The sequence below is a fragment of the Podarcis gaigeae genome, assembly GCF_964106915.1.
Source record: "Podarcis gaigeae genome assembly, chromosome: 1".
Classification (NCBI taxonomy): Eukaryota; Metazoa; Chordata; class Lepidosauria; order Squamata; family Lacertidae; genus Podarcis; species Podarcis gaigeae.
In genome coordinates this window covers 81,189,143-81,210,335 of record NC_139678.1, presented here as the reverse complement: position 1 = coordinate 81,210,335, position 21,193 = coordinate 81,189,143, and the positions used below count along the sequence as shown (strand labels likewise).

The 21,193-nt window shown below is 41.6% G+C and overlaps 1 protein-coding gene across 1 annotated transcript in view; it reads left to right on the top strand.

The window, feature by feature from the left end:
- The window catches only part of CD6 (CD6 molecule), a 40,095-nt gene that overhangs the window by 4,555 nt on the left and 14,347 nt on the right, over nucleotides 1-21,193 (top strand). Inside the window, exons 2-3 of the mRNA XM_083754093.1 lie at nucleotides 14,504-14,572; nucleotides 19,624-19,932. Of these exons, the coding sequence (XP_083610219.1) occupies nucleotides 14,504-14,572; nucleotides 19,624-19,932 (378 nt within the window). The remainder of the gene's footprint in view (nucleotides 1-14,503; nucleotides 14,573-19,623; nucleotides 19,933-21,193) is intronic.

The window sequence follows — 21,193 nt, the reverse complement described above, 5'->3', positions numbered from 1 at the left end:
AAATCACTAACCCAAAGCTGCTGTATGCATGGGGACATTTTTATTGCATGGGTCTGATTCTTCTCCCCGACTTTTTATGGTTGCTGTTTATTTATTTATTTAAAACAACAACAACAACAGAGGAGAGAATGTGCTCATACGTTTCCCATACTGACTAGTTTGGCCCTGAATAAAACGGTCAACATATGCAGAATGCACAGCAGGTCCTGCCCAAGATATTTTACTGCCTGAGGCAAAAGACAAGATGGCACCCTCCCATCCTATATATAAAATCCAATTGGACTGGCAGTTTTAGCTTACTTCAGCACTGGTGATAGTACAGTGTTTTCTACACAGCACCTGAAGGTAGCAGGTTAGCAGACTCAGGGGAATGGTAAGGGCTGGAGCCATACGCCCCTCCTCTACAATTACTACCTGAGGCAGCTGCCTCTCTCTGCCTTATGGTAGGACTGGGTCCTGGTGTACCGTACTAGTAGCGGAATACCTGCTTTCTACTATCTCTGTTAACATTCTTGTGCAGTTATTCCTGGCAAGAAGGTTAGTCGTTTCTTCTTTGATGAAGGCCATCAAATCATTTATCGTTTTGTCCATTTATGCGAGGTAAGGCCATGGCCTGACGCAAGTCACAGGAGACACCCTTACCTATATAAGCTTCCTACATGGGCCTGGTCACTTTTAAATGCACTTAACATATATGTGCATTATCAGATAGTAATTATATCTAAGAGTGATCAGTGGCCTAGGTGTGTGTGCCACTAGAGTACTATGAAAGACCATATGAAAAGCTCTGCTGGATCAGGCCAAAGGCCCATCGAGTTCACCATCCTGTTCTCAACACAGCCTATGGGAAGCCCACAAGCAGCATCTTGAGTTTGCCAGCACACTCTACACTTGTGATTCCCAACAGAAGAAGAAGAAGAAGAAGAGTTTGGATTTGATATCCCACCTTTCACTCCCCTTCAGCTGATATTCAGAGGCATTCTGCCTCTGACAGTGGGGGTAGAATATAGTTATCACAGCTATTAGCCACTGGGAGCCTTCTATTCCCCAAATTTGTCCAGTCCTCTTTTAAAGCTATCTAGTTGGTGGCCATCACTACATCTTGTCGGAGTGAATTCAGTAGCTGGAGTGCACTCTTTGAAAAAGTACCTTGTTTTCTCTGTCCTGAGCCTTTCAAAATTCAGCATCACGGGGTCACGAAGAGTCGGACACGACTAAACGACTAAACAACAACAACAGCCAATCTTATAGTCCTCTATCATTTGTCCTAAACTAAAAAAGTTCCAAATGTTGTAATCTCCCCTCAAAGGGGAGCTTCTGCAACTCATTGATTATTCTGGTTGCCCTTTAAAGAAACCTTTTTTGTCTCTAAAAATATCCTTTTTGAGGTGAGGCGAAGACCAGAAACTGCACACAGCCTTCTACCTATGGTCTCACCATCGATGAGTGATGACATTAGACACGAAAAGGTCAGTGCTCATGTTAAGTACATGTAAATGTACCTTGTGCCTCTGGAAAGCTTACGCAGGTAGGGACTTCATGTGTGGCCTGCATCCAGCCTAAGGCATTTTGCTGCCTGAACAAAATAACAAGATGGCTCCCTCCTCCCACATTCCATGTACAGAAGTGAGCTGAACAGGCCATTGAATGTAGTTTCAACACCGGTGATGAGGCAATGTCCTCCACTGTACTTGAAGGTGGTAGGCTGCCTTATGGGGTGTGCTATGTGGCACACCACCAAAACATACCCCCTGCCTTCTGGCACCTGGCACCTGATGTGGTCATTTCACTTTGCTTAATGGTAAGGGCAGCCCTGATACCGCTAAATGAGGTGGCAGAACCCTGAGATGGCAGAATGGGATACTCCACTACAAGTGGAGGATCATACATGTTAATGTCAGACCCTCCAAGTATCCCTATGTTCCAGGGGCAGTCCTGGATTTGCAGAAGCCGTATGATCCTGGAATGTCCTGCTTTTCCTTAGGGCATCCCTATTCTCATCAGAGAAATGTTGGAGGGTATGGAGCCAAGGAGATAAGTAATTATAAAACCTTTAGAAGATATCTGAAGGCAGCCCAGTATAGGGAAGTTTTTTAAAAAATGTTTAATGTTTTATTACATTTTCATATATGTTGGAAGCTGCCCAGAGTGGCTGGGGCAACCCAGTCAGATGGACAGGGGATTATTATTATTATTATTATTATTATTATTAGAATATAATGTCCCTATTTTCATCGGAGAATGTCGGAGGATATGTAATATGTCCAAAAACTCACCACAAGTAGAAAGCTAGCAAAGCAGGGCCAAGGCTAGGCTTGAAATATTCTCTCGGAGGAGTTTCTTTTCGACTTTCAATAGTTTTTTTTACATGGCAGAGCAATAGAAAAAAGCCATCCCTTCCCCGCCATCTGAACTGGCACAGTACATTTTATCCTGCTTGCCTGTGTAGTCCAGGAGCCGAGAGATTCAAATAGATCTGGAGCATTTTGAAACGGCAGACAATTGCCATCCCTGATGCTTTGTTTGTTTCAAGGTTCCTGTCTCACATTTACTGGTTTGTTTTTGTACAGCTAAGTAAGCAGCAGTCAAGCTCTGCCAGTTTAGATCTGCCAGGGGCCTGACCTCTGGCCATATGATTCATTCTTTGGTGGATTATGGAAATCGGGCTTTTCTAAGGACGTGCAGCCAATGCTTTTGGGATGGCAGTAAACCTTTGCTAGGAACAAGTTTCAGTCAGGGTGAACAAGATAATAGTATTTCCCTCCTCCTGGTGTGCCAGGAATCTTGCCCTCTGGCTGATCTGTAGCACATCAGTGAAAAGGGATTTGCAGATGAGGTGTAATAGGTTCCAAATGCTGTAAGTTTATCTTGATAGGAGCGGCGTGGCTGGCAGCTTCTGTGCGTGTAAGGCCATATGGGATCAGATCTTACTTTGTGGTTGCGATTTCGCTTTTGAAAATACGAGGCAGGTAAATCGGTACGATTTAACCTAAAAGAACATGATTATGTTCCTATCATGGTGGAAGCAGTCTGGCTTTATTCAGTGGGATAAGTCTTCAGAAATGGGAACTGGGGTAATTAATTCAGACCATGTGATGCTAGATGATGATAAACATTGAAGCGCTTCAGGGCTGGGGAGAATCCATACTATGCTGAGGCCATTTACTTCCTGTTCTGAAAAGATGCTGCTTTTATGTTGAAAGAAAGCTGATAGGCTACAGCAGAGAGACAGTCAGGTTAGAATGAAAGAGAGTGAGACTAAAATGGCATAAACCCCGCAGGGTACAGCCTTCCAGGAGAGGGGGTGGGGAGAAAGACAAAAATGTTTAGCCTAAAATAACCCAGTTGTAACAATGAGTTCTCTTAGGCTGTAGGAAAGCAGGGATGGTGCCCTGTCACTTGGACTTAAGTGGCTTATACAGAATAATACCCGAGTGTGCAGTGGACGGGCAGACACAGTGACCTGATTTCTGGAGCCAAGCCCTCCTTTTGGTGCAAACAATTGCATGCAGTACTCACTGCTGGAAAAACTGAAGCAGCTGCCTGGAAGGTTGTCTGTCGGCCACTGTGCATGGTCACAAGATATCAGAGGCTGTTTTTATTGCCAGGTGCTTTGAGTTCTTCAATTTAATATGGTTAACTCTCATTTTTCAAGTATCTTTGTGTTTGGATTCCTGACCTTAGACTTTGGATCCATCAGACCTTTGGTGTCTGACCTTTCCACTGATCTTGGCAACGAGAGAAGGCTTCAAGTGTCATCATTCTTAATCAGACCAAAAGCTCCTTGAGTAGACATCCTGATTGTCCTTGATTTGACTGTTTCAGAACTGACTACTTGTTTTATTATAACAGCTAAAGATCTAATCTACTAACCCCAAAGGGGGAACACCCTCCCAAGCTGATATTTTGCTGATGGGATTTGATCCATCTTAACATTTTGTTACCCTCCAGCAGCATCCCGCTCCTGTATCACCCAAGGATGGTTCTTCGGAAAACAGAAGAAAGAGGCCTTCATTTTGGCCTAGGATGTTCAAGAACAAGACACACCAAAACAGAAAGTGTTATTTTTTCCTCCCTGCCTTGTCTGCCTGCAGGTTATTTTTGCAGCAAAGGAAGTTTAGATGACACCCATTACTAAAATAGATGGTTAATAAGAAGAGAAATTGGTGGATAAGTGACCAAGGATGATGAAAGCCTTTTCCTTTCAGTGTCAGCTGTTGCTCAGGCCATAACAAAAAGCCCAAACATTGTAGAAGACTGGATCTTTCAGACTTGATGGTCCAGCGTCTGACCCACTGGGGCTGATGTTGTGTTTTCATGGTTTCTTGAAGCACTTTCTCCATTTGCTAGGACTTTTTTCTTGAGTGATGGCTATCTTTTATTTAATTCATTTTATTTTTAAACTCATTGTATGTATTATTTAAAATATTCAGTTAATAGATGCTGATATTTCATTGAGAAAGAGCAACCACATTGTTATGCTGTCCTAGATGAAAATGAAAAGAAGTTCATCTTACCTGGAAGTAGCTAATTCCTTGCTGTCCATTATGATGTCTGACCAAATGTGCCAGTTTTGAAGTTTCTGAGGGCCAAAACAGATTAAATCCATGTCCGATCTCCTGATTTATTTATTCATTTATTTAGTTACCTTAAATGCCCTGGCAGGGCTATTTTTCCTAAATCTAAACCACACACATAGCTGCTCTTAGACCTAGAGGTACCGGTACTTATATTTCCCCCCTGCAGTTAATAGTCAATGGGGGGTGGGGTTTAAATCAGAAAAATGGCATGGGTAGTGTTTAACCACTAAATAAAAGGACACATTCTACTCATGTAAAATCAGGCTGATTCCCGGACCATCCGCAGGCCAGATTGAGAAGGCAATTAGGTTGCCTACCCCTGATCTAGTTTGTTCTTAACTACCCATTAGGGGGCTAGGTTGTGCATCCAAATATTGTTCTGATTTTTGGATCACTATCTGGAGAGTTGAATGGCACCCACGATTACAGAAGCTAGTTCCTATATATGAAAGCTTGAAAGATTATGTCTTTCAAACTGGAACAAACATAAAACGAGTGACTATTCTTATAATGATAAGAGTAGATTTCCCTTGCAACATCCAACTCCAAATTGTGTTAGGAAAAGCATTTTTATAATATAAAATTATTTTAATATTCTGAATTAAATAACTCCCCAATATGTGTGCTTCCTAATAAAGCTTTTCTTTTATCTATTTCATGCAAAAAGTGTTGTGGTGGGAAAAATAGAAGAGAGGGGGGCTTTGATTCATTGGTTAGAGTTTTTGTTTTAAAACAAGCAGAGGGAGGGAAATCACAAATTTCAGGCAGCAAGCCTCTTCACACTTACCCGGGAGTATGGTCCATTGAAGTCAGTGGGTTCTTACTTCTGAGCAGAAATGTATTGGATTACATTGTAAAAAGGCTTTGATGCTCCCAGTAACATTCTATTCTTATGCTATTCATGCCAATTAAAGTTTGTACTATAAAGCATGGATGCAAATGAGGGGATTATGGAGCTTAAAATGATTCTGTTTGTCTTGAGTTCACACTGCTAGCCAAAGAATTGGTTTATCTGTAATGGAGGCTAATCTTATTCAGCATTCCTGGTGGAGCTTGCAATGGAATAGCTGTCCAGTCTTCTGCTCTCATTTTGACAATATATTAATGAAAATATTCAGAGTTGTAATTACTTACTTACATACACACACACACACACACACACACACACGCACACACAGACACCATATATATATATATATATATATATATATATATATATATATATATATAAAATCTCCTAGTTAATCATTTTCTTTCTTTCACTGAGATTTTTCTGCCCCACCAGTATAAATTATTTTAGACAAATAATTCCAAAAAATTCTGTCAGATAAATATTGGTATAGTATTCATTGAGAACTTAATTTTGAGGCAACATTTATTTTAATTATAGTGATCCTCCCTAACCACCTGTGGTTTTTCTTTTGGTTTGTGAGCTTTTTTATTGTTTTATTTACTCAGCTTATATCGTTCACTAACAAGTCTGCATATATTTTTAGTCCTAAGTATTTTATGAGAATAAATTTCCAAGGAATGAATAAAAATTGCAGTTTTCCTTACATGGATATGTATGGTGAGTAGATATAGTTAATGCCCAATAATCTCTATTTCTGCTCATTGATTTTATGCCCTGGGTGATGAAGGCTGTAACTAGGGATAATCTGTAGGGTTTTGTGAAGAGATACAACCGGATCAGAGATGGAATAGCCGCATTATCAGCGTATAAAGAGATTACATTTTATTATATCCCCTGCTCCTGTCTAATTGTGATAGACATGGACTTTAATGGGAGCATGAAGGTTAATGGAACATCCTCGGACATTTTGCTTACTGCTTTGTCACCGAAAACAATTTGAATAATTCTAGCCCAGTGAGCACCAGTGAAAATTGCCAATCAAATAAGCACATGCATTGCCAAGTAAGAGGGCATAGATGTGTGTAGAATTTGCATATGCTAATTTATGTGCATCAATGCAAATGTAGAAAGAATTATAGTAATTTAAATAGATGGACAATACATCTCACCATTGTGGGGAAGGCTATATTCAAGTAACCTGTGAGTGCCTGCTCAGTCTGTTGCCCAGGTGCTAACTGCCCCCTGCCCCCTGCTCTCCTTTCTTATGGCTGATAATCATTAAAACAGACTTGGACTCAACAGCCCTTTAAATAGTGGTTACCTTGAAATAGATTAGTGTCCTCTGTAAAGTAGAACACTATCTTCTCTATTTGTAAAGTGGCAGTCTTATGTGAACATACCTTGGAAAAAGTGGGAGGGAAGGTTCTCAGTAAGAATTTACAGGATTGGGCTGCACACCAGATCCTAGTATAGTCCCTTTCTGATAATTTACCTTAGGCTGCAATCATAAGCGCACTTGCTCAAGAGAAAGCCATATTAGACACAAACATTAAGACTCAATGTCCAAATAAATACAGACAGAATTACCGTTTTATGATCTATTCAAATGCTTTATATGCATCTCAAATAAAATAAATGTTGATCTTTTTTAGCTATTCTTGATTTTACTCCAGTATTTAATTATTCTTCTGCTGCCCAGGCCGTCAGTGTGGTGCTCTCCAGAAGTTATTGGTCAATGGGAATAGGTGCCCAGCAATAACCTGGGATAGCTCAGTCGGTAGAGCAAGAGACACTTAAACTCAGGGTCATGAGTTTGAGCCCCATGTTGGGCAAAGGATTTCTGCATTACAGGGGGTTGGGCTAGATTACCCTCATGGTCCCTTCCAACTCTACGATTCTAACATAAGAAATGGAAGTGGAAAAATCCTGAAGGCCGCAGGTCGCCCCCTCCCAAAATTGATTGTCAGAAGGAAATTCCTCCCTCAGAAAACTATTTTGGTCCACTTTGATATGATTTATTATTTATTTGTTGTGTTTCCATTGCACCTTTGCTGCAAGGAGCTCAAGGAGGCATACATGGCTCTCCCTCTCCTCATTTTGTCCTCACAACAGCGCTGTGGTAGGAAGGCTGAGAGACAGTGACAGGCTCAAAGCCACCCAGCAAACTCCACGGCTGAGTGGGAATTTGAACCTTAGCCTCCTAGGCAGACATTCAAACCATTACCCCCCAGTGGTGCAAGGAAGTGATCAGTCAAGAGATACCAAGTTAATTCTGAAAGTATTTTTGAGTCAGTATTTCACTGAGAGCTTGGTCTATAATAATCTGGGACGAAAACTGCATAAGAGACTTGTTGGATTAGCAAATTTCACCTGCTTTCAATAAGGCTATCCAAATGCCTCTGGAAAGCCTACAAACAGTACATGAATTCAACTGGGAGCTGATCTTTAATATAACGATCATACAACATTTGTACAAAGCTGACAATTTTGCATTAATTCCACAGATTGCATTTTGTGTGCGTGCTACATTTCATTAATGTTTCCTTACTACATAAATTAGAGAGTAACACATTTGTGCAATTGGTTCAACGTCTGAGGTGGCGCACCATGTGCTCCCATCAAGTTCAGTGGGCCTCCACTAGGAGCAGGGACTTTTGAGTAGTGACGCCAGCCTTCTGACACTCCCTCCCCATGACACTCCCAGGCCCAGGCAAGAAAGGTTTCAGACTCCAGGTTAAAACTTAGTGCTTGAAGGAGGCTTTGTGGTCAGTGAATCCTGCCTTTGTCTCTGTACACAACCAAACATTTAAAGCACGTAACTTCCTCCGAAGTGTCCTGGGAACTATAATTTGATAAGCGTGCTGGGAATTGTAGCACTGTGAGTGGTACAATGTAGCAATGTGCTTTAGCTGTATGGTGTGTACACTTACCAATTTCTTCCTACTTTCTTGTGTTTTTTTGCTGCTTTGATTACAGTATACTGATTTGCATCTTTCTGTTTCTGCAAATGTGCAGTTTTAGTTTTGTTGTGTGATTTTGATTGTTTCCTTGTTTGTAGTGAGTTAGTTGCAAGCTGTGGGACGCAGGTGGCGCTGTGGGTTAAAGCCTCAGCGCCTAGGACTTGCCAATCGGAAGGTCGGCGGTTCGAATCCCTGCGACGGGGTGCGCTCCCGCTGCTCGGTCCCAGCGCCTGCCAACCTAGCAGTTCGAAAGCACCTCCGGGTGCAAGTAGATAAATAGGGACCGCTTACCAGCGGGAAGGTAAACGGCGTTTCCGTGTGCGGCTCTGGCTTGCCAGAGCAGCGATGTCACACTGGCCACGTGACCCGGAAGTGTCTCCGGACAGCGCTGGCCCCTGGCCTCTTGAGTGAGATGGGCGCACAACCCCAGAGTCTGTCAAGACTGGCCCGTACGGGCAGGGGTACCTTTACCTTTACCTTTAGTTGCAAGCTGCTATGAATCATTTTAGAAGAGCGGGATTAGTATTATTTTTAAAAGAAGAAGTAAAATAAGGAGAGAATAATAGAAGGTTTCCTTCCTTCCTATCCTGTTGTTTCCTTCAGTGTTTGACAGCACATATCTAGCAAAGGTGCATATATAGAACATCTCTCATTATCTGAAGTTCAATTATCCAATCTACTTGCTTTGAATCAATTGACAGGGGAATAGCGATAGTTGGTGATGTGACAAAAGGGGTACAGCATCTCTTCAGTGGTATATGTCTGCAGCAGATCAGTCCCGCTGATTTTTTCACCATTTGTGCTTTCCGACTCATTTTTAATGATGATTTTGCAAAACGTTCTTGATACTGAACATGCCCAATTAAGTGATCTCCCAGGAAATCAACATCCTCTGCTACTACACCTGCTGAGCAGAGAGCCAGAACAAACATTAGGGTGGGCTTTATTTCTCCTTTGACTTTGTATCTGACTTTCTATCATTTTTAAAAAAATATTATTGGATTTTATTTTGCAGTGAAAAAAATCAGGGCTTTTTCTCAGCCAGAACTTGCCGGAACTCAGTCATGGCACCTCTCAGGTGGGTGCCATTGCTATTCTAAGAGAACGGGGGAGGCGTTCATGGTGAGTTCTGGCACCGCTTTCTCTAGAAAAACAGCACTGAAAAAATAATAAAGAAACAATTTTAAAAATCAATATCACGAGAAAAACAAGTCCAATTCACTGCTTCTTACAGCAGATATATTTAAAAACAGGGATTTCTATGGCAGTATGGAGTATCACTATCTCCTTTTTTTGCTGACCATGACAGCTATTTTGTTCTGGCGTCCATGGCGCTTTTCTGAATGTTTGAGTATCGGCACCTCATTTTCTACCCCAGAAAGCATTGTATAAAAATATTGATCGACCTAGCTCCATCGGTTAGGGCATGGTGCTGATAATGCCAAGGTTGCAAGTTCAATCCCTGTATGGGGCAGCTGCATATTCCTGCATTGTAGGGGTTGGACCACATGATCTTTGGGATGCTTTCCAAGGCTACAATTCTATGAGCTGTATCCCACATTTCATGGACTAATAATAACAACATATCAGAAAGGACAGTCGAGATCGCATTTCACAATAAACTATACTCAAATGCTGATGAATTTTCATAGAGACTTTTTAATTAAAAAAATCACAAACTCCTGTAGAAATGTGGAGAAGTGAGCCTTAGATTAGAAAAATGAGAAACTGAAATTGACATACCGTATTTGCCCATTTCCCTCCTCAGAAGCAAGTCTTGGTCATCAAAGCCCCCTGCAATTTTAAATAGACATTGCCTCCTCCTTGCAACTTGTGCCTCTGATTGCTTCCTGTTGGGCATAGCATGGCGTCAGTGATGAACTGCCCAGACACTACTAGAGGAGCAACCATGTCAGTCATATCAGCGGTCCTTATGTGATCAGAGACATTTGACCCGAAAGTGCTTAGGATGCATATGGAGCAGAAGCACTTGTCCTGCAGTCTGGGATACGGGATGCAGTTCCTTCCTACAGTGGTATTTTGGACCACAGGGATGGAGCTGATACTTGTGTGTAGAAGCATATTCTATTATGTGGATTGGCCTCCTTGAATCTAGGCGATTGGCATTGCTACTGTACAGTTTCAGTTCATCTTAGTGGAGTTTGCATGGACAGAAAGACGTGTGGGATGATTCACACAAAGATCTGTGTAATCAGCAGTGGTTGGTGGATTGAGCTCCTTGTTTGCAACAGGAGCTACGGATTCAAACAGGTTATGGTACATTATAAATTCATAAAACTGACCTGTGTTCTGAAAAAATATTGTGTCTTATTCTGTCTATGCAGCATTGAAGCAAAATCCACCATCAGCCGATCCATACATATATTAATATTCTATAAGAATGTCACTCAGTTCATGTCAGTCATTTTAAACACTCTTCAGGTCATTGGGGGGGGGGCTATGAGTTCAACAGTTAACCACATAGAAAATTAATTCCCATTGTGACCTAGAGTGGTTTGATTACTATGCAAGAGTGGTGGCACCTGAATAGTTGGATTTGTTATTCACCCAAATAGGGGGTAAAACTTGCCATAAGCTTAGAATCAAATGACCTGTCCTTGTGAAATTTGGTCTACGGCTGGCTCTTAGCATGCTTCAATAGTATAAGTTTAAAGTAAAAGACATTGACACAAGGAGAATCTTGTTGTTTAGCCTGCATTTCTCCTTGCAGTTTCATCTGTGGGTTTGTAATTGAAAACTGGGGTGTTTTCAGATGGGAGTTGGTTGCGAAAATGTTAGTACTCATGTCCACAAGTTTTTTCAGCATCCATACAATGTCATTATCGAAGTGCTAACCAAACTTCTTTTTATTTAACAAAAATGATCAGGATTTCACCTCCCTGCAGAAAATCTGATAAGTAAAAAATTACCTGTTATATATCTGCAGGTACCGCTTGTGTATTAGAGCTGATTTGTACATTTTGGGAGTGGGTTTGCCAAGTATATGATGCCGTTTTTGTGGGTAGTCTATACTGTCACACACAAACTTCTGTTTGCTACTTCCTTGAGCACAACTTAGCCATTCTAATTCTGGTGGACCCAAACGCCAAAGAAAATAAGTCAATTCTCATTGATCTGCTGCACCTTTTGGGTTCTCTGCACTTTGACTGGGAAGAGAAGGGCATTTGCCCCAGAACGTCTTGAAAAGAGGAGTGTTAAACTCCTGACTTAGGTTAACTTAATACATAGCCCAACCCCCCAAATCACCCTTGTCGCTGGTTTATACAGAAAAGCGATGCTGTCTATTACTGCTTCCAGATGAGGTGTTCATTGTGGATTTGCTATATAGTGGTACCTCGGGTTACAGACACTTCAGGTTACAGACTCTGCTAACCCAGAAATAGTACCTCGGGTTAAGAACTTTGCTTCAGGATGAGAACAGAAATTGTGTGGCGGCGCAACAGCAGCAGCAGCAGCAGGCCCCATTAGCTAAAGTGGTTCCTCAGGTTAAGAACAGTTTCAGGTTAAGAACGGACCTCCAAAACAAATTAAGTTCTTAACCAGAGGTACCACTGTACCTTGTTCACTCATATTTTACAGCAATGGTGGGGTGGTCCACATGATGTAGGTTCCTTCCAGATGGGTAGTTCCTAACACTATTCATTCATTACTCTTCCATTGTAAGCTCTGTGTGGAATTGCAACAGACTTGCCTATATGCTAGGAGTGTCATAGTTTTGCATGTGAACATCATCTAATGTTCCATCCACATTAGTGGATGTGACATAGTCCTGTGGCTGGAGGAGAAAAGGGTACAATTCAGCTGAGCGTACATGTTTGTTTGTTTGTTTGTGTGTACACACACGTACATTTAATTTTTAAATAAATGGATAAATCTTACATCCAGACCCCTCTCTGCACACATGTGACACACAGACATTGCCAGCCAATATATCTCACCCTGCATTCCAAGGGCATCTGCTTGGACAACAGAAAACTGACTATAGTTGCTTCGAGACAAGGTATTTGTTTTGGAATTGTCATGCGTCATTAATTCAGTTTTTACAGGGTGTCCAGACAACATAGTAATCTTTTTATGATCAGTCCTTGTTTCCTCAGCAGTTGTGGGAAAGAACCTTGCAGACATGTGGAAGGACATCGTATGAAGTTCAACACGCACAAAACACAAAACTTTGCAAGTATAGAAACACTGCTGCAATTCTGCATGTAGACAGAGCAATGAACGCATAGTGTTGAGAATTGCCTGCCGAGAAGCAGCCTATGATACCATCCATCTACATTTCATGAAGAATATAAAAATCATTCATCAAATCAGAGGTTTAAACAGATGTGGTGCCATTTTTGTGGCATTCTTGTTGACAATGGCCGAAATGTCACAAAAGGAAAAGGCATCTTGGGTAACTGAGTTGTAAATATTAATAGATGTTCTATAACATTTTAATTATTCCCCAAATTGTGAAACTCAATTTTGTGGTGGTAGTGCATGAAATTGAAGACTGGCTCTAAAAGCTGCATTTGATACAGATATGATAATTTCACCGATGGTCTTGATATGCTGTTTGCACTTGAGTTTCGCAATGCCGATTTGCTTAATGTTGTTATTTCACATTTCATGTAATTCAGGGCTGGTGTAAACTGTAAATATTGTTTTACAAAATATTTTCTGATTTTCAGCAACAGACAAAATAAAAGAACAGGATGCTGGCTTCAAATCCGCTGAAATAAATATCAAGGATTTGAATAGTGAAGAATAAGTTTGTATTTATAAGGCAGTTTCATTTAAATTGAAAACTTCATTTATTAATGCAAATATGATCACTTAACATACTTTAAAAAATAAATTTCTAGAAAAAAATGAAAAGAAAAATGTATCAAAAATCAGATTCCACTGAGACTGTATTTTAACTCTGTGTTAATAATATACGTATCTAAGAGTCATCCCTCCTGCTGCAATCTCTACTTTTAAGATTGATTTTTGGAACCAACAGTTTATGTGCAGTTTCCACAAGGAACTGCATTTTGGTAGCATTGTATTTTATCCCTATGGGTTTTATATGCTTGTTGAATGCAAGAAGATAACTAAAATTTTGATATTTATGAAAAGAGATACAGTGGTACCTCGGTTTAAGAACAGTCCTGTTTATGAACTATTCGGTTTACGAACTCCGCAAAAGCAGAAGTAGTGTCCCAGTTTGTGAACTTTACCTCGGTCTAAGAACAGAAGCCGAACGGTGAAAGGGAGGACTCATTAAGGAAAGCGCACCTCAGTTTAAGAACGGTTTCGGTTTAAGAACGGACTTCCAGAATGGATTAAGTTTGTAAACCGAGGTACCACTGTATTACATACTGAACAGCTAAACCCTTTTATATCTTTGGTAGGTTTTCCAGGGCTGTTTCATAAGGCCATTTTTACAACGACTGTAAATTTAATCAGTATTAGGTGAGGGAATAGAAATAGGGCAAAAAGTTGGTTCAAACTGAAACGCAGCCATCCTTTGAAGTTCACACTTCTCAAAATTTGTGATGCGGTTCTTCAACTGAAAAAGGTGTACGAAACTGCCTATATAAGGCAAAATGCATATATCAGTGAAAATAATATACAAAAATGCCTTATGTTAGGGGGTATGTGCTTGCAACAACATGTATATTAGGCAAAATTACACACAGAAGTGTCTATGTTAGCAGAAATGAAGACAAAAGTGCTGATAAATTTTCATGAGGCCTGGAGAGGGGGTGGGGATAATTTACATACTGATGTGGAAGTGTGGTGAACTGAACTTAAGAATTGAAAATTGAGGAACTGAGTGACATTGAAATGGATAGCTTGCCCTAAAACTAGCTCTCCAGCTAGAAAAGAGCCTCCAAAAATATTCCAGCTGCACAGTTTGATCCCTCGAGAAGTATTTACCAATCATACGAATTCTAACTAGCACTTAATTATATTCAGCAGAGACACTTCATATCACCTAGGGCATTGCTCCCTGGTTCTTCCCTCCACCCCACCCTGATGATGTGCACTTTTTGCGCTGGAGTCTTGGAATCAGACACCTGTTATTATTCACTTCCAAATCTTGTCTGTTTTTGTTTCAGTCCAGGCAAAGCCAACCAGGTCTCCTGCCATTGGAAACAGCACTGAAAGCAGCCCAACTGCAGAGCCAGGTAAGAATATGAAAGGGTAAGCTAAGCCCTTTTCTACCTGTGGTGTGTTTCCGCGTGGCTGGTTCGTAAGGCCATTTTTACTACTAATACTGTATATTTATTCAGTACCAGCTGAGCGTCAGGTGCTGGACAGATCCAATTGGGTGTGGGTGATGACATGGTGAACACATCAGGATCAACTGTCAATCACCTCCTCCTTCAACTCACCTTTTGATAGTTTTTTAAGATATTTTTTTATTGAATTTTCGTTTTTCTACATAACAAATTAAACATTTTACAAACTTTGAAATATCCAATGATTTCCCTTCTTCGCCTTCCATGGTTCATATTACATATCATAGTTTCCCGCATATTTTACTGTAACTGTTCAAGTCAATTTTCCCCTTTTACATCAATCAAATATTATTTACTCTGTTGAATTTATTTTAATGCTGCCAGTGTTTTCAGCTGTATACAATCATTTTCCATTAATTCAATAAACATTTTCTACTCTTCTTTAAATATACACTCTTCTTGCTCTCTTATTCTGTGGGTTAAACCTGCAAGTTTTGCATATTCTAACATCTTAAGTTGACAATCCTCTTTAAAAGGCACCTCACTCACTTTCCATTTTTGGGCCAACAAAACACAGGCCACTGTTGTTGCATACATAAACAAACTTTTCTGGCACTTAGGAATTTCTGTATAGGTTATTCCCAATGAAAAGGATTCTGGGTTTTTTTTTGGGGGGGAAGGTAAATTTAAACATTTTTTCAGCTCATTATATATCATTTCCCAATATTCTTTCACCTATCTGCATGTCCACCACAAAAGAAAAAATGTTCCTCCCATTTCTTTACATTTCCAGTATGTTTCTAATTCTGCTCTATACACCTTTGCCAACCTACTTGGTTTTAAATACCATTTATGAATCATTTTCAAATAATTTTCTTTCAGCAAATAACGCGCAGTAAATTTCAGGTCACTTTTCCAAAGTTTTCCCCAGAGGTTTAGGTCTATATTGTGTCCTATATCTATTGCCCAGTGTGTCATGGAAGCTTTAACTAGCTCGTATTTTGTTTCCCATTCTAATAAGAAGATATACATTTTAGACAGATCATAGAATGGTAGAGTTGGAAGGGACCCTGAGGATCATCTAGTCCAACCCCCTGCAATGCAGGAATATGCAGCCGTCCCATACGGGGATCAAACCTTCAACCTTGGCATTATCAGCACCATGCTCTAACCAGCTGAGCTTAGTCCCTATGTTTATCCTTATTTTGTAACAGTTCTTTTTCAAATTGTGAGCTTTGGTCCAACCCCTCCGCCTTTTTTTGTCTACTTTAAACCTATCATATATCTGGTGGTATTGTAACCAATCTATAACATGGCTTCTTAAGTTCTCCATAGGTTTTAGTCTGGGTTTGCCCCCTGCAAAGTCCAGCAATTCCCTGTAGGTCGCCCATTGTCTATCCATATTAACTCTCTTAATTGTGATTGCTTCGATGGGGGATAACCAGAAAGGTAACTCACCTTTTGACAGTTTGCATTGAGAGACCCCTCTTGAGAGAGCTATGCCTCTCCACTTTCCAGCTTCTCTATTCCCTAGGCTATAAGTTAGCCAGGTCTATTCCTTGCTGGTTACAAAACACTGCCCTGATCCAAAGCAAGTGCTTTTGAATCTTTCTTTTACTCCAAGTCTTATCTAGCATTTGATGCGACTGAATCAGATACTGATGGGCAGAGCAATGGGTAGTCTAATTGCCAAGTTGGCAAGAACAGGTACATCGAGGAAGAAGAATAAGCAATGGATTGCTTAGAGAAGGGCCAGGTAATTAGGAAGTAAACAATTTGATTTATCGTTTGATGGGCATAGTATTAGGAAGAGGGTTTCTGTACATACATCCTTGCATCTGCCAGTGGTATCAGGTTCACAAAAAGCACAGCCTTATTAACCAGACACACTACATCTCATAGCGGCATGTTAGCTCTGCTCACAAATGTCAGACGCCTTAACTTACATATGAAGAGCAAGCATGATATCCTGAAGGGCTAATCTATCAAGAACTGCAGGAATGATATTCAGAGTGGATTGGCTTCTTCACAAAGATAAGGACATGAGGATGTACAGATTCTGATAAGCACATCTTTCACCCCACTTCTTGGATCTGGGAGATGATGGAACACATACGGTTCAGAGTAGACACCATCCTAAGACATAATTGTGCATCTTTTGTTTTGGAGTCTGGATGGTCTTACATTCAGTTCCCATTAGCCTGCTTGCATACAGGGCAGAGGCGGGGTGGGGCAGTCAACTTACAATAGTCTCCAAGCTGTGCAAAAATGGCCCAAGCCACCCCCCACCTGCTGGGATTCCTCCCAGGGAGCAGAGCTTACCTCATCACTGGTTTTTGAGGTTACCTGAGCTCCGTGTGCACTCACCTCAGTGACATTTTCATCAAAGGGGCAGGAAGTTGTGTGGGTGGCAAATTGTGTTGCACCCATCCCACGGATAGAGCAGAGTTGAGGTTGATGTGCTTTTTTTCTTTAGCACCCACTTCCTGGACTAGGGGAGTCACTTATTCATCACTAAAAAAAGAGAGGATGCAAATCTGCCTAATATTTGCATATGTTAATTCATCTGTAGGGGTGCAAATGTAGACACAACTGGTATAATCTAAAGAGAAATAAAGTACATCTCACCATTGTGGGGAAGATTGTGACCAGGTGAGATGCGTTTCTGGTGTCCAGGGGCTTTAACTGCTGAGGGGCCACCTTAAGCCTCCCGCACCCCCACTTTCCCTTCTTATGGTTCTTTTAAATCAGACAGCACTTCATGTAGCCAAACAAAGGACTGTCTTTCTCCTACCTGGTGCCCTTCAGATGTTGTATGACTGCAACTCCCTTCACCCTTGACCATGGACCATCCCTGTAGTCCAAAATATCTGAAGGTCACCAAGTTGGGAACTCTCTTCTGTCAGGCCTTCAAATGGAGGACTGTAAAAAAAAAAAGGCATATGGACCCCCTATCCTGAACTCATTGGCTGAATCTCAGACAATTTCTGTAGCAACATAAGCTAGGATTGGCTCTTTTGGCAGGGTCAATATTGTCACTGTCTTCAATGAGCCTGTACCATACTGAGGCTCCACTGACAGTTGTGAGCTTTTCGGTTGTGTGTGTGTGTGTGTGTTTTAATCCTGGAAATACTGTAAATCTCTGAATACAGTACAGAGTCCAGGCCAATAGTATTTTTTATGAGTGTTCAACCCACACATACTTTTCTCCCATGCTGGTTTCATGAATCATGACTGAGGGAGGAAAGATGTATCTGTGTGCAGAGCTCTGAAGGAAACAAATAGGCTCCCCTCCAGACAGCCTCAGGCCGAGATGCCTTAGGAACATAGGAGCAGAGGAGGCCGTCTTATACACAGTAAGGCCACTGGTCCATCTAGTTCAGTGCTGTCTACACTGACTGGCAGCCGCTCTCCAGAGTTTCAGGCAGGGGGATAATTCCCAGTCCTACCTGGAGATGCCAGAGATTGAACCAAGGGAAGTTCTGAGTGCAAAGCAGATGCTTTTCCGCTGAGCTACGGCGTTCTTTTTCGCCATGCTATACTGAGAATGCCTCTCAGATAGAAAAAAAAGTGGGTGGACCAGTCTCTATTTCCCCAACTCTTGGATTCCGGTTATCTCATTAGCTACAGAATTGGAAACATCACAGGGTTGGTAACATTCCCACATGCATTTCTATCACTTGATTTCTCATAACTTGGACCTGCTGTACATGTAGAGCAGAATGATGTGGCAATGAGCTGGAAGCGTCCTGAGGTGGTAGAGTGAGCTGTATCATTTTATACCGCAGGTGGGAGAACCATATTTTTCAATATGTATATAAAAAAAATCCCAAACCTGAACACTCTGCAGTCAGGAAAGTGGCACAGCAGAGGGTAGGGCTGAGACCTTTCTCCGTGATGAGCTAGTTGTTGTTGTTTTAATTGCAGGAAATTTGATACATGGAAAAGCAAACAAAAATGCCATCCTTCTACCTACTGTCTGAGCTGGTACAATCCCCCTTGCCCCTCCAGAATTCTGCTACCTTATTCTGCTGCATGTGCACACCAGACCTTGATTACTTAGCAATGTGGCCGCATCTACCTATGCAACAGAACGAGTTGGTAGAACCCTCAGATTGCAGGTGGGGATACCACTTTCAATGGCTTTTCCACACTTTTGCTTTTAACTTCCTGCACGTAGCAAACTGAGGAGAATGGTTCTAAGTCAAGAACTTTGCACTAGTTTTCTGTCAGTAAGCATTTGTTTTGGTGTTGTTACGGTAGTTTTTCTTCTTTTTTTAATACATGCAGACTGAGCTGCAGTCCATGCAACCACCTGACTCACCCATCTCATTCTGCCGCGTGTGTGAACTGGGCCTGAATAATTGGCACCTGAATATGACAAACTGATTCATTTGCGGGAAGGAAGCCCCCATTGCAAAGTGAGGGGAAATGAGGGGATATGAAAGTTCTATCTGTGGGAGGTATCCAACTAAACAGTAATGCTAGTGCAACATCTTTTAGCTGCACAATGTAAGTTCCCCACCCTCTCCTTTCCCCATGCACCCCCGAGTTGGGGGGAAACCCAAGCAGATTTGGGTGGGGCTGCATGGGGAGAGGAGAGGGTGGGGAACTTACATTCTGCAGCCAAAAGTTGTTGCACTCGTGTAAATGTTTAGTAAGATAAAACCATGGATATATCTGTGAGGACCATTCCTACATGTGAGTCATCAAGTGATGGACAGGCATGCATGAACCAACTCAACACATCAGCTTCATCCATGCATTTATCCATGCCAGATCTGAATTTCCCAAGTAACATAAGGATGTTCGGAGCTTTGGAATGTATGGGCTTTCTTTGCCATGCTGTTTTAGCAAGTTGTACTATATTAAATTTAGATCTGTAAATTTAGATATCTATCCATCCATCCATCCATCCATCCCCATCCATCCTTCTATTTCTTTGTTCTCCCACTGTGTGACTTCTGGTCCAACTCTTCTCTGCATCTTTCCTGCAGAAACACGGAAGCTACGTTTGGTGGATGGAAGAAGCGACTGTTCTGGCAGGGTGGAGGTTGAATACAACGGTACCTGGGGCACCATATGTGATGACAACTGGGACCTGGCTGATGCTGGAGTTGTGTGCCGGCAACTGCATTGCGGCTGGGCTCTCCAGGCTCCTATTGCCTCTCATTTCCAGAAGGGGACAGGCCCCATCTATTTGGATGAAGTGCTGTGCTTGGGGAATGAGTCTTTTCTGTGGGACTGTCCATTCGAGAGGAACCATGACTGTGGGCACAAGGAAGATGCCAGTGTAATATGTTCAGGTCAGCAAATATATTTTCCTCTGTGTGTGTGTGCACATGTGCATGCATACATGTGTCTACTCATACAGATGACCCAAAGAACTGTCCATTTCCTGATCCTGGAGGAGACAAACTCTCATTATCCCATGATCAGGCCTTAATGACTCACATTGCCATGCTAATACTAGGAGACTCCACCAAATGTGGAAGTATTGGTGGAGGAGGAGACAGGGTAGAAGTTGCTTGACATCCTTGCTTTCCTTCCCTCTATTCCAAGACTGGTAATGGAGGGCAAGGGGAAGCAGAAGTCTTTCCGCTCATTCAAACTTGTCAGAAGAAGCAGCCAGGGCATTTTCAATCCTTTTCCCTTTTTGCCTGTATTCTGAGCCTGGTGGAGCAGCCAAGAACTAATACAGAAAGGAATTCCCAGTACAGTACCAGATAAAATGATGCTGCTGGCCTAATGTTGACTGCATGTGGACACTAGGATATCCCTACTTTAAATTTCATGTCCCTTGCATATATTTTCTGACAGCTGTGTGACAGAAGTGCATCTCTTGTGCAGAGCTAAAAGGAAAGATCAAGCAGAAATCTATTCCTCAAAGACAGACACATATTTATCAGTTGTAGCTTAGTACCATCTCAAGAGAAATTGCTGCTCCCCGCAGGTTGTGTTTTTTGTTTTTAATAGAGATCAGTAGAAATATATGAAGCGGAGCCCTCCTGGATCAGGCCAAAGGTCCCTCCAGTCCTGCATTTTTCTCTGGGGCAGCTGGAGACATCAGGAGGACCACCTTTATCTTTTTCAATAATAAACCGTGAAGCAAACTTTACGTCTCTGATGAAGTCCCAGGCCCAAGCAAGTAGTGCAAGTGTTTTGAGAACTATGTGTACTGAATGTACCTCCCTTGAAAAACATGTAGTCCTGTTCCTCCTAATGCCTGGCCTGCAGACCAGGGTGTCAGCACTTAGCAGGAATGGGGAGATCTCCTGTGCTGACCTCCACACCTCCCATGGAATCTTCTCTCGGAATGTTTCCCAGAAAGCACATTAGCATAAAGTTATGCTAAGCACATCCCTGCTGTTTTCACACATGACACCCAAAGTGACTTTGAGACACATGGTAGCATTTGACGTCTTCATTGCTGAATTGAAACGTCAAAAAGCTCCCCACCCCCTGCTTTGGATGGGAGATCATTTTTAAAAATATCATAAGAAGACGAAGGAGGGAAAATGTTATTTATTACTATGGGACAGAAAATGGAAGATGACAGCCTTGAAA